This window comes from Anarhichas minor, unplaced genomic scaffold (genome assembly GCF_050575085.1).
Source record: "Anarhichas minor isolate MPS153535 unplaced genomic scaffold, ASM5057508v1 ptg000042l, whole genome shotgun sequence".
NCBI classification, from domain to species: Eukaryota; Metazoa; Chordata; class Actinopteri; order Perciformes; family Anarhichadidae; genus Anarhichas; species Anarhichas minor.
The window spans coordinates 5,245,680-5,259,112 of NW_027466488.1; the positions used below are offsets into that span (position 1 = coordinate 5,245,680).

General features: G+C 40.4%; 2 protein-coding genes across 5 annotated transcripts; both read right to left on the reverse strand.

Annotated features, from left to right (window-relative positions):
• Window positions 1-64: 64 nt before the first annotated feature.
• On the reverse strand, window positions 65-4,361 carry prrg4 (proline rich Gla (G-carboxyglutamic acid) 4 (transmembrane)). Of its 4 annotated transcripts, none has more exons than XM_076109821.1 (7): window positions 3,573-4,361; window positions 3,319-3,426; window positions 3,055-3,218; window positions 2,922-2,958; window positions 2,279-2,417; window positions 1,383-1,565; window positions 65-1,243 (listed from the first exon to the last, which is right to left on the reverse strand). In XM_076109821.1, the coding sequence occupies exons 2-7, from the start codon at window positions 3,410-3,412 to the stop codon at window positions 1,216-1,218; spliced, it is 645 nt and encodes a 214-aa protein (XP_075965936.1). In that variant the 5' UTR covers window positions 3,413-3,426; window positions 3,573-4,361; the 3' UTR covers window positions 65-1,215. The 4 variants fall into 4 exon arrangements, with proteins under 4 accessions (XP_075965936.1, XP_075965935.1, XP_075965933.1 ...); XM_076109820.1 differs by having other exon boundaries at window positions 3,559-4,360; XM_076109818.1 differs by having other exon boundaries at window positions 3,319-4,360.
• Window positions 4,362-6,964: 2,603 nt separating this feature from the next.
• On the reverse strand, window positions 6,965-13,048 carry eif3m (eukaryotic translation initiation factor 3, subunit M). The gene is made up of 11 exons (XM_076109817.1): window positions 12,914-13,048; window positions 12,108-12,240; window positions 11,640-11,778; window positions 11,211-11,334; window positions 10,931-11,025; window positions 10,623-10,706; window positions 10,427-10,526; window positions 8,869-8,950; window positions 7,942-8,085; window positions 7,502-7,562; window positions 6,965-7,206 (listed from the first exon to the last, which is right to left on the reverse strand). Exons 1-11 carry the CDS (start codon window positions 12,953-12,955, stop codon window positions 7,083-7,085), a joined length of 1,128 nt encoding a protein of 375 aa, XP_075965932.1. The 5' UTR covers window positions 12,956-13,048; the 3' UTR covers window positions 6,965-7,082.
• Between the last annotated feature and the right edge of the window lie 385 nt (window positions 13,049-13,433).

Consider the following 13,433-nt stretch of genomic DNA (forward strand, 5'->3'; position numbering starts at 1 on the left):
CATAGAGCCAGCTTGCATACGTGTAGACAACCTCACACACAGTTGAAAGATGAGACAAAAATAATTAAAATATCAATTTTATTTTAAAAGATATCTATAAAAGATTTTCATTTCAAGTAGTTATGGTACAGATCAGCTTCAACAAGGCTACCCCTACATTAATTCTCATGTCATGATAAGACTTTGCTAATGTTAGTTTAGAGGAACATAATAACTTCTTAACCCCGTTTCTGCATCATCTGATGGGAATGAAACACCAGCCTGACAAACTGTACATCCCATCTGTTGAAATATGTTTTAGCTGTCCTTTTCCTCACATTTATTGTTCCGTATAAATGTAAAACAGTTTATTTATAGTACATTTAATAATCAACCACAATTTATTTATAGAAATGAAACATTATTTCACATAGAACAGCGTTCTCATTAGTTGGTGAATCAGACATACATTTCCTGACACAAAAGGAATTTATATAAAACAGCAACAAAAGCCACACATAAAAAAAAAAAAAAGAATAAAAGATGATGTTAAGCTTAAATTACAAAGTGAATTTTTACAAAGCAAGCTGGTAGCCCAGTGAAACAAAAACACTTGTATTTTCTGTATGGCAATATTATATAGAATACAATCATGCCATTGAAATCAGTTTGGGTGTTACCATTTTTCCTTCTGGAGACCAGAAGCTGTATGATTATACAGATCAGTCAGTTTCTCTTCATTTGCAATTAATACTTTCTCTCAGTCAGTCTATGCATGCTGTGTCTGAAGCAACTGCTCCTAAGCGCCTTAATACTCCAGCAATTTAAATCCTTCATGTCCAATTCATTATTGATTCTTCATTTACATTTAGACAAAAAGCAGCAAACTGGTTGAATTGTATTATAAAGCTTATTCAGCACAGGTGTATGGTAATATTATAAAGCATAATTAGACCTGGGAAAATAGTTAGTCCAGACAACCGTCTACTATGTTTTGGCACAAGCGTGTTAAGAAGTTGGATTACACTGCTTAGTAAAAGGTACCCCAACAAGCCAGAAAGATTAGAAATGTATGAGTGGAACAAGATAATCGGAGCAATAAACATAAAGGCATAATAAGTTTTTTAAAATCTTGTGATGATGAAAAAAAAGGTATATAATGCTAAGCAGTGTAGAACAGTGTAAATGTTAGTTGTCAATTGTTGACAGACATGCAGATGTGTTGTCCTGGAGATACTACCGCCGAATACTCCCAGGTCGTGAGCTAAAACCAAAAATAAGAGAAGATGTTATAAAAGATATATTTGAATGAGCTCTCTGTGACTGCATTATGGATTGCGTACAATAAAAAAAAAAAAGTGAGTTATGACATAACTGCAAATAAAAATGCATTATGCAAATACCTAGGATAGGGAGGAGGTGGGGCATCATACGGTCCACTTTTTGCAATTGCCTGCTCATAAGAAGGCAACCCCACTGGGTCTATTTCCTCCATAGGGGGTGGGAGCACAGGTTGTAAGGACGCCTCCTCTAGCCGTCGCATTATTAGTGAAGCATTACTCCTCCTCGGTCGCACCTGGACGGAGCTTTGAGAGGAGTGTAGACATTCATATCATTCATATGTGACCATACTTAATGCCATTTAGTATCAAGGTAACGGAGGGACTTTATTCTTGTTATACAACTGTGCACAACAACATTTATTTCTAGGTGTGACAAGAAGCATAATGTTTGAACAGGTATAGATCGATGTATTAATTGATTACTTGATTCATAGAAAATTATTGTATTTCTTACTATTTTGATCATTTATTAATCATTTCAGTCAATTTCCAAGCAAAAATACCAAACACTCTCAAATATGAGTATTTTATGCTGTTTGTGTGATACAATTTGTGTGTATAACACTTTCCACTATTTCCATTTTATAGACAAAAACATAAATCATGAAAATAATCAGCAGATTAATAGATAGTGAAAACATATGTCGAAGCCCTGAACAGGTGAGAACAATAGATACTGGACAAGAGTAGCAGCAAATTATATAAATTGTCTGCATATGAAAATATTTCATTCATAAACCTTCTGAAATATTAGGTGTTTTATTATATATGGTGCTATAAAAGTGTACAGGTTGACAGATTGCTCAAGTACCCTGGGGTTATAGTACAACAGAGCTGTACTAGTGTCTATAGCCTTGGAGGTACTGAAAGTGGGTATTAGTGCTATACTGAGGGGAAAGTGTGCAGGAACAATGTAGCTGCCATTAATTAATAGTGATAAAGACCCTTTCACTTACTTTGCACGACTGAAGCTCTTGCATTTGCCGTGACAGAAATACCAGAGCAGAAGGCCACCGACAACAATGGCCACACCAACAGCAACCAGTCCCACCAAAAGAGATGTCACATCAACCCGTGTGTGGCGTTTGTCCTTGTCTGTAGATCACAGACCACAGTGAGTAACTGGACAGTGGGAGTTGTACTACGTGATAAAAGGTATATCACAGGGTGGTTCCTCTTTTTCATTCAATATTGATTTTTTTGGGGTTTGAGAGCAGCAGTCTAGAATAGTTTGGACTTTTACAGCAGCAGACACACAGTGATTAGATCTACTCAGAATTCATTCATCCCTAATGCAAAACAAATTAGAGTTGAAGGGGTAACTTACTGACTGCAGACCAAGCAATAACTTTCAAAGCTATACTAATTTATCCTCCACCCTCCACATATGATATATATATATACATTTTTGTTTTTCTTATGTAGCAAAATGAGACTACAAACTGCATTTCATTGAACAACCATGTAGCCTTGTAAGTGGGGAAACAGGTTTCGAAAGCACTAGTGACATAAGTGTACTTGCTACAGGCAAGGCACAAGTGTTCCTTAACAACATACACAACTAGTCATTGCATAACACATAGTGGTATGTAGGCTTACATCTCTTACCTGCAGAGTATTTCTCCCAAAAAGCTATCTGCAAAACAAAGTATCATTAGTATGGTGAACTCTGATGTGAGGCCTGTGTGTCTTTGTGCAGATGCAATATCCTCACTGAACAGCATCACTCAACTGTAGCTGGGGTGTTTTCAAAGACCTCCCTTGCTTCTTCGTAATTGCAGTCTTCTTCATAACACTCCCTCTCCAGATTTCCAGGAACGAACATCTCAAAGTCAAACCGGTTGAACAACAGATGGCGACCCAGGAACGAATTTGCGTCCCCTTCATCCACGAACACTACAGGACGCGTGTCCAAACAGGTGAAATGATTAACAGAACTGACAGATCGGAGTGTGTCAAGTGGATTCATTTGTCATTCTTCTACAATATCTCTCACCTTCTTGGTCTTCGTGTTTCGACAGCAACCTCCTCACACAGGCCAGATCTCCACAAGACAGGAGTTGAAGGAGTATGAACAGATGAAACAACATGGTCGTGCGTGCACCTGCGCGCGGACAGCGGGTGGGGAATGAGTTGGCGGTACAGAGGGCACAGCACCATAAACAACGCATCCAGCCGTTACAAAACTACCATTATGTACAATTTTCTTTCACCAACCGGCACCAGATGGGCTTACCTATTCTACTTTACCTATGATGAGAAGTGTCACATCATGATGGAAAGAGTTCCAACACCAACAAAATGAAACCGAGCTAAAGGAGCGGTAGGTGCGCGTGTCACAGCCTCGACGCAGATAAGATTAGTCAGGAAACGTTCAGCGACAGTGACAAACAACAGCTGAGCAGCAACTTCCTTTGACAAACTTTAACACGCTTCATGTAGTTTGAAGATCAAATTTAAAAAAAGGTGTGCCCGAAAACTCCAGACAGTCCCGGTAGATTAAAAAAGGGTGTTGTTTACTCCGAACAGATGTGGCCTGAGCACCTCCTAAACTACCTGCGCAGACCCAACCAATCGATCACGTTTACCTGGCTAATAGAGATAAGTTATGTAAATAAAGATGGACGCTAGATGGCAGCTGACACCACGAAAGTGGAAGTAGCTGGCAAACCATGCAATAGATAATACCTATAATATTAGGTCCTTACCCTTATTCAATGTAGGTGACACCCCCCCATTTTAGACATTGACATGATGGTTTCATGACTTATGTTTTGTCATGTAACCACTGGATCTTCCATACTAAGATATATTAGGATTTAAAGGGCAATCTTACTTTAATGACAGAGGGTTATTCAGTCTCAATATCAAAGTTGAATCTTCACTTTTAATGGGTCGGCGCAAATTACTGTTGTAACACGATGCTATCTTTTGGGATCTTTGCATCAGGACTCTTTTTTAAAAGCACTAAAGTCTCCTCTCAGTAGCTCGAGAGCTGGTGACTACACAACTATTCTCAGGCCTTGTAAGGGAAAATGTGGTGTAATAGGCATCTGTGTTAAAATACACTTAGTCTGTCATTTTCCACCACAAAGAATGGTGACTATAGCAACTTTAGAGACACCGCAAATAGCAAAACATGAAGCAACACATGAAGATAAAGTTTCCCATTCTGCCTGGACAAACCATCCTCCATAATAGTGTTCATGTTTCAAAGTCCATGTAAATACAAATATCCGTCTATGGGCTTCTTGGTCAGTGTTTATTAAAAGCAGAGAGAGGATGCAAATGAACATTATCTGGCTGACTACTGGATGGTGGTAATTGAAGAGCAGTGAGAGCCCCCCTCTTGTACTTGGCTACGTCTCTGGACACCATCACAGTCTTAGATTTACCCAGAGGAATGTTGATATGAAGAAAAGGGGCGAGGAAAAGGAGATGTTCCAGACTATCTAGTCTGTGATGATGTCAGAAGTCACTTTACACCACATATGTATATCAATATATCAATATATCAATGTTTTAATTACTAATAGTGTCTTACTGCCGGGGAATCCATGAGGTTCTAAATCAGCTCACACAGCAACGTTTGTGCTAAAACACAGTAAATTGGACCAGTGGACAAGTATTTAAAACCATCACTTAGTACTCGTTAGAAGGAAGGAAAAAGCCCTTTACTGTACGGTTATAGCTGGTTGAGTAGCTTTAACTACTTTATATAAAGTTAGGTAATTTAATCTAGTTTTAGTCCAACCAAGGGGCCAGACTGTGAGAGTCACAAAATAAATTTGAGGGGTCATGACATGATTATTTTTGGAAGAAAGAACAAAAATAAGTTCTGCAGTTCTCTAATCTTTGTTATTTTCTGTGTGTGAAATTTTCAATGTTTAAATCCTTGGTGAACAGTTATTTAAATGAAACCATCTAAAAAAGCAGAGAGGAAATATTTGGTGGAACTGCTATAGACATCTAAAACGTGACAAGGGGCCCCAATTAGATCAATTCATTTGTAATCTTAAAAGTAACTTATCTATAGCGGTTAAATATAAATAAGTACAGTACTGGAGTAAATGTAGTATAGTTACTTCCCTGCTGAGAACGTGAGCTGCATGTGCAAAAAAAAAAGTCCAGTTAAGCAGCTCAGCTTCCAAATGTAATATCAACTCATTTGCTTTTTATCACTGAACTATGCAGAACTACTTCTATCCGACTATGATAAGAAGGGGTCATGGGGCTTGCACCAGATAAACCAACCACAGCACAGTCTTTACATCTGGGACATCTCACATGACGGACCATCCGCAAAACAGTTACTTAAAGCCAGTGAAACAAATTAGAGACAAGAAGAGAGAGCGAGAGAGATCCCTTTTACAGGATGAGAAAAGTAGCTGCGAAGCAATAACTTGCAGAGAAAAAGAACATATGCTGAGCAATGGAAACCTAGATATGGGGCTTCACAAACATTGTGTTAAGCCTTGGTCACATTCGTTTCTATCTGCTCTACCTTGCAGGTGGCTGTGATGAGGTTACGCTTCTGAGAATGTGTTCTGTGATTTACACCCGTTGATAAGCGTCAGAGATGCTTGCTCCCTGTGGACAACCGAACACAAGTGAGCGGTGAGCCTCTGCAGACTTCTGATAGGAAAAAGGACACATTGCAGCAATAAATGTGTACCTCTAATGCCCATTTCATCGCAGTGAAAATATTTTAGTGGCAGGGCTGAAATGATCAGATTACGACTTTAATCAGGACAGAATGAGGAGTGGCACACCACTAAAAAACAAAGTAAACAAGCTGAGCTGTGGTTTTATTACTCAAAGAAAATTCACCGTCTATTTGGGGTGGGGATTTAAAGAGTGCAATGTCAGTAGTCTGCACTGTGTCAGTTTTTGCTGATTTCATCACAGCCCCAGAGGGAGAGAACTCCAGCAGACCCCTTTTACACCTAATGACTGGGCCATATATCAGTAGAGTCCACATCCTAATGCTCTGGACCGGTGCCCGAGAATAGATCACTGTGCGGGATAAATGGTACTTAACTTTACATCAACGGGCAAAGGAAAGGTAAACTAAAAACTGTAGAAGTCCTCGTCTTTCCACTTTCCATAGACCTCAAAAGACAGTGAGTCATGCCGACTCCAGCTACAGTATCTTTTAACCCGGTGGACAGTTTCACATTTGTAGTGGCAGTGAATCAGCCTACGCCACAAGCTTTAAGTGTTGATGCGACAGTAATACAGCTCTGACCCCAGCAGACCTGGTCATCTTAAAAGTTCACATTACTGTTGTCGCCGCTCGTGTTCCCAGACAAGTGACCCTCTTGTTGCAGGTTATTTCTCACCCAAAGTTACAGCTCATCTAATACCAACATGGCGTCCTTTAAGTACAACCAGATGTTGAGAACCGCTAGAGGACAAGCCCCCATTAAAGTCACTGTATGGCTTTCTGAAAAGATCATAAGGCAGCTAGTGGGGTCGTTGTCTGAATATATGAATTATCCATTAAGGGCACAAGTGAAGCTTTTTACTGTTGCACAAAGTTTGAAATTTATCAATTTCCAGTTCCTTGTGCGTTTATGGCATTATTTAACTTGAAAAGAACTTTAGCTATCTTTAAATATTTAACAAGAAAGGAGCACAGGTGATGTCCACTGTTCTTTTATTGGATTCATATAAAAACTGATCAATTCAGTCTGGGGGATTTGGAAAGCAGAAAAGAATAGAGGGCCAGGCAGTCTAGACAGGTGGGTTAGGGTGGAATTAGGCAGAAGGTGACAGGGCTTGCAGACTGGTCTTGACGGCTGCTAGGTTGGCCTTCCAGGAGCTGAGGCTGTCGTGCAGCTGCTGCCACTGCTGCTTGCCAAAGGTGCGGTGTGTGCTGTGGCTGATTGAGTGGAAAACAGAAAAAAGCAAGAATGTTAAATTGACAAAGAAAAACAAAAAAATACAGGCCAAGGTCACGTCTCACAACTATGAGGAAATAAAGCACAGAGCTATATTAACTATGACAAAAGACAATCCATTGCCTGCATTAACCCTAACTAACACTGCAGTTTTCTGACCATCCAGGTAAAGTACATCAGGTCTTGTTTGGTACCAAGCCAACATTTGCTATAACTGCCCCTCTAATGCAGATATTTGTTAAGCCATGTATGATGTTGTCTGATTGAAGTACTTACCTCACAACAACCTTTCGCTGTGTCTGGTCAATTTTGCAGTACACCATCTTAGTCCGAACAGCTAGAATGAAAAAGCAGACAGGAAAGGAATAAAGAGGCAGCAAAAGCTCTGACAGAAAGCAATAAAAAAAACTTTAATAGGGAATGCACTTGAAAGATGAAATTGGAGAGGAAGCTAATCCTAGTCACAAAACACTGAAAGTGCTATTCTTGGTTCTATGCCATTGTTCCATTGTAAAACATTATCACCACTGCATTCTTTCTTTAAAGAGCTGGACATCTTTTTTTTTTTTTGGTAGAAGAGTACAAGCGTGTGTCCGTTTGTCGCCGCTGTTCAGTCACTACCCCCTTACCCTCCCCCATTACTCACCTGTGAGAAACTAACAGCACACTTTACAGTAGCAGACAGCGAGGATTGATTTGAGGTGAAGTGCTCGTACCGTCAATGACAAACGCCTCGACGTCATCAGCTCCAACCTGCAGCTCCTGCTGCATGGTGTCGAAGGAGATCTCCTTGAATTCCACAGCCATGCCCATGAATGTCAGCAGACGCATCTTGGACATGTTTTGCTCGTGAGACAGGCCTGGAGAGCAACACGCAGGGATCATTAAGCACAAAACAGTCACAGTCGATTACTCTGGACTCGGGGAGTTTCCCTGTGATAATCGTTTCTACATTTAGGAGCACGCAGTCAGTGCATCTACTCATTAACACAAACACCACATTGTCTGTTTTGACAGTACATCCTACACATGCTTGTAATTACACCCAAGCCTTTAGTAGTGAGAAAGAGACACACTGCTGACACACGCATTCCTGGACTGTGTCAACAGAGCGCAGCACACTGGCTCAATATCTAGAAGAGTGCATTATAGGAAAAGGTGCTTCAGATGGTCGTTAAATGTAACTTCACATTTGTCATATTCAAATTCTAAGAGCACTGTCCTTCTTAAAGATTGACTTTTTTTTTGCCATCGTAGCAACAGCAGTATAAATCATAATAAGGATGTCCTTACAGCGGGAAACTGTTGAAACACTACTTCCTAAAGAGAGAAATTCTCCAAACTACTTAAAAGATGGTAATCCCTTGATACACTCTTAGAGTGGCAGCATTAGATTACGAAAGAGGTTTCTTTAGTTATAATACGCTTACGGTAGAATATGTCAATACTGATTTACAAATATGGTAAAGAGCAGAGACATTTCATCACTCAAAAACCACTAGTTTGTAGGGTAGTCAGACCATTGCATCACATGTACATTATCCCCAGTTTTTAAAATAATTTTACTGTATTTTTAAACATTATTCAGTGCGTAAGCTTGTGTAGAACTGATGCAACTAATATCTCAATGTATGGTTACTTACCAAGAGAGTCAATGAAGTCTTTGTTACTCTGGTAAAACTTTACGTATGCTGCTAGTTTTCCGCTCACAAAGATGGTTAATAGCTGAAAATGGGGTCAGAAGAGGGAGAAATGCCTTTAAAAGACTCTGGAAACAGTCACATCATCTTTGTATTCATACAGGCTGAATCTGTAATGACCATGTCCAGATTAAGGTTATGATACAAATCACTGGCTCAAATGCAGAAACGTTGTAGTTGATGAACATCGGGCTAAACTATTAATACCCGTGGAAATGCCAGTCTGTTAATTTATGAAAAAAAATAACAGAAATCCGAGTTCACGTCCTATTAGGAATATTTTTCATTGTCTCAACCTGTTGAGCTGGTAATGTACGAACATTCCTGCTGCTCACCATTCTACTTTTATAACTGGGCAGCATTTAAATGTTGGGTTGTGATGCCTTATATGTCACTGAGATGTAAAACACAGTCGAGAGGCTTTCACGTTGTGTGTTTACATAGAAACGAGTATCCCGTTTGAATAAATGGCTGGGGTGGGTTTTGTCTTTTAATATCCCGTTAGCTCTTTGCAGGCTCCTCTTCTCACCAATACCACTTATGCTCAGTAGATACCAATGATGATCTTTGTGGTTTTAACCCCCCGCTGTAGAGCCCTTCTGTCCGGGAATTTTGCCTTCTTAAGTTTACTTAAGAAATAGTCGTTTATGAGCTTTCTTAACCAGGATGGAGATGTGTGAGGACCATGTCAGGTTGTCCATGCTGATTCCCAGGAACTGCTAACTTGCTCCACCTCAGCTCCACTGTTATAGACAGGGGCGTGTGTCTTCGCCACCTTTTTTCTAAAATCAACAATCAGCTCCTTGGTTTTGACGTCGAGCAGTAGGTTGTTTCTCTGAGCACCACTCTGCAACGTTGTTGATTTCCTCTCTATATGAAGTCTCATTGTTGTTTGTAATCCGTCCGATGACGGTAGTGTCGTCTGCAGACTTCACAACACAGTTCTCTTCATGTTTGGGGGTAGCAGTCGTGGGTGTACAACGTGAACAGGAGGGGGCTGAGCACACAGCTCTAGGGTTGTCCGATGTTCAACACTAAGTGGAGGATGTGTGGCTGTCGATTTGAACCACCTGTGGTCTGTTTGTGAGGAAGTCTAACAACCAGCCCAGAGTGATACGTTTATCAATCAGTTTCATGGGGGAGATTAGGTTGAAGGCTGATCTGAAATCAACAAACATTCTGATGTAGTTGTTGTTATTTTCCAGATGAGTGAGAGCTGAGTGGAGAGCAGTGAAGACGGGATCCTCTGTGGATCTGTTGGCTCTGTATGCAAACTGGTGAGGGTCCAGGTTGGCTGGGATGTTAAACATCATATGACGTATTATCAAACCCAAGATGAGCCTCATAACGGAGATACTTATGTCCATGTACACAAACCCAGTTTGCGTTATAATTCTAATCACACGACCTAAATGGGCATTATGCACATACGAGATTGACAGGGTTGTCGCAATGAGGGAACTTATTCTTTTTTGAACATTGCAGATCCTTCAGTACTCACGTCATGGATGAGTTCTCCCTCCAGGAAGCGAACCGGTTTCAGGGTGAGCAGGTGGTCAATCAGGAAGGTGTTGGGGTCTTTGAGAGCACGGACGATGCATCTAAAGATAAGGGACCCCAATAGATGTATGCATGTTTGAGATGTACGTTATATCAAGGGTTAATGACAAATGTTAAAACGAGGTCTTCAGGTTTACCTGTGGGCATCAACACGTGCTTGTGAAGCATTGTCTTCTGTGTAACTTCCCAGCAGCTCAATCATCACTTTTGCTGCAGCATCGCTGTGACACGAGTAGATAAGAACATTGTTAAAGACTCTCTTGTACCAAGGATAGCACACTATCTCACACAGAGTCTTAGGCCTAGAGATATGTATATGCTTTAGACGAATGTGTATTATTTTCTCCATGCAGGAGTTCATAAATCTTAAATTCTATGCGTTCACATTATTGCGCCTGTGCATACAAAAACATGAATTAACCCATCTGACCCTATGTGTAGTTACCCTTTTTTGCAGTCAACCAATGCTTCATACACCAGCCTCAAGAGTATGTGCTTCTTCTCTATGGTCAGGTTCCAGTCGATAATCCACTTGCGCACCTGATCAGCAGCACAAACAGGTATCATAAATCAACTGCAGAGGAAAAATGCAGCCTGTGCAGATTTGAAAAATGTGAGTGACAACTTTTTTTTCGCCATCTCTGCAGCTCAATACACAATATGAAGCAATGCTGAGGCAGTGTCTATGGTCAGTTATCCCAGTTGATCATGCTGAAAAGATATACCTGATCAAGGTCAGTGGGGATGAAGGCAATGGCATTACAAGTTGCCGCCACCTTGATGAGGCCACAGAACACAGTGTACCTCACTGTAGTGTTCTCATCCATGCCATGGAACAGGTTACTCAGCCTGTAACATCAAAATAAGAAAAAGATAGTCAAGTATTTTATACAGAGTACTGATTTTTAACTGTTCCATGTTTTCTCGACACATGCCATTTGTTTTTAAAAGAAGCTTTCCTGCCTGTTGATGTTGGAAATAGCATCCTTATGTCAAGCTTGCAAGACCAGCGGTTTCATATTAACCAACATCAAAACAATGCCCGACTTAGCCTCCATGCATAGGACATGTTTACTCAGTCACAGCTTCGGAAACAACAATGATAAGAGTCAGCACTATAAATAGATTTAAGACAAACAAAACAAAGGACCTACAGCTGCATCCTGAGGGAGGGTCTCTCTCCTTCACGAAACTTCAAAAGTTTCTCACATAGACTTTCAATGAGAGCCTCCTGCTTCTCCGTCTCCAGGATCAACAGCAGAGACACAATGCTGTTCATCACACTCTCTACATCTGCAGTGAGACACAGAGAGAGGGCCATGAGTCATAAGATACTGTCATGCAGGAGTAGTTTCAGAGTCAGGCGAACTAAACATGAATAGATACTGCAATGCATTTAGGGTGGCCAGGCCAAGGGTCCTAGTATTGTACATCAATCACTGGACTGGGACTCTTAAAACACATGAGCCATAATACATGTACATGAATTAAACCTGTGCTTGTCCTGGTAACACAAGTCCAAATATCTACTTATGAAAAGCGCATATTGCTTGTTATTGTCTATCTATCTATTAAGAGTTGACAATGGGTAAGAAGTAGGGGTGTTCTTCATCACGGCCTACCTTTATCATCGTCCTTGAGGCATACATCACATGCCTCGATGATCTGAGCCAGATCTACATGTAGTCCACTTTCAGAGTTCTCCTCTGATATTTCAGCTCCTTTGGCCTTCATGTAGGCTCTCAGCTCGGAAGCCTGTTACGTAGTAAAACAAGTAGTATTAGTGTTTGCATAAAACGTTAAAGCACAGGAAGTACCAAACTGTGTGTCGATAATGTACAAATGTAGATTTAGTAGGTGTTTTTTACCTAACTGCTATAGCTAGCTACGGTTACATATTGTCATGTTATTGTTTTGAGTCACAAAAATATTAGCTGCAGTTAGCTATAGGGAAAGGTAAAAACATCTTAATAATGGCTCTATGTTAAGCTATCAGCTACGGTCGTACAAACAGGACGCTTTAGGTGACTTGTCAGTTTTAATACGTTTTTGTTGATTTTGATGTGACGTTATGGCTAAGCAGCTAGCATTCCTAGCTACACTAACGTAACAACATTGACGAGATTTGATGACAGCGGCAGCAGAAAATACATTGAGCTGAAAACGTAAAAATAAATATACTCAATAAATGTACATAATAACCGTCTAAACGGCAAGTTTAATGATATAATTACAATTAACGTGCATCCACATATGTCACACACTCAGCATGTAACGGTAGCTAGCTAACAATCAGCATGTAACTTTCGGCAAAAGTTAGCATTTTAGCTAGCTAGCATGCTAAACTATCTGGTTGGATAGTTCCCATTTATAGACTCATCCGCGTGCGGGAAGATGCAATGTGTGTTTTTAAAGACGTGGGTCGTACCTGGTCTTCCTCTGTGATATCGATAAATGCTGGGACGCTCATTTTTGGTGATTTTGTGAGCCTTGATGATGAAATCCACGCTCCCACCACTGCTGAGACCTGAGCGGAAAAGAAAAGGCAACAGTGTCGGTGAAAGTCTTGTTCTTCCGGTTCATGCTGTTAAAGCGACAGTAACCTAAATAACTGCCGCTGAGAGCTATGGTTGAAGGTTATCTCATGGCTGATTGTGGTAGCATTTATCCCTCTCTCAACTTTGTTTCTTTTGAAATTGGTTTATAATTCTTAAAATATGTAGGCTACCATTATACACACAAATTATTGGACTTTAATGAGTATCTGTCCTGATGGGTCGAAAACCCCTGTCAGTGCTGCACAGCTTCAGCTTGTGCAACCTCTTTGTTCAGAGGTCAGATAACTTCCTCAATTTTAGGCTGCTCACCCAGACGTCCACCATCATATCCTAATATTTCATTCTTTCTTATCCAGGTATCAATCTCCACTCTGGGAGATTTACCCTGGA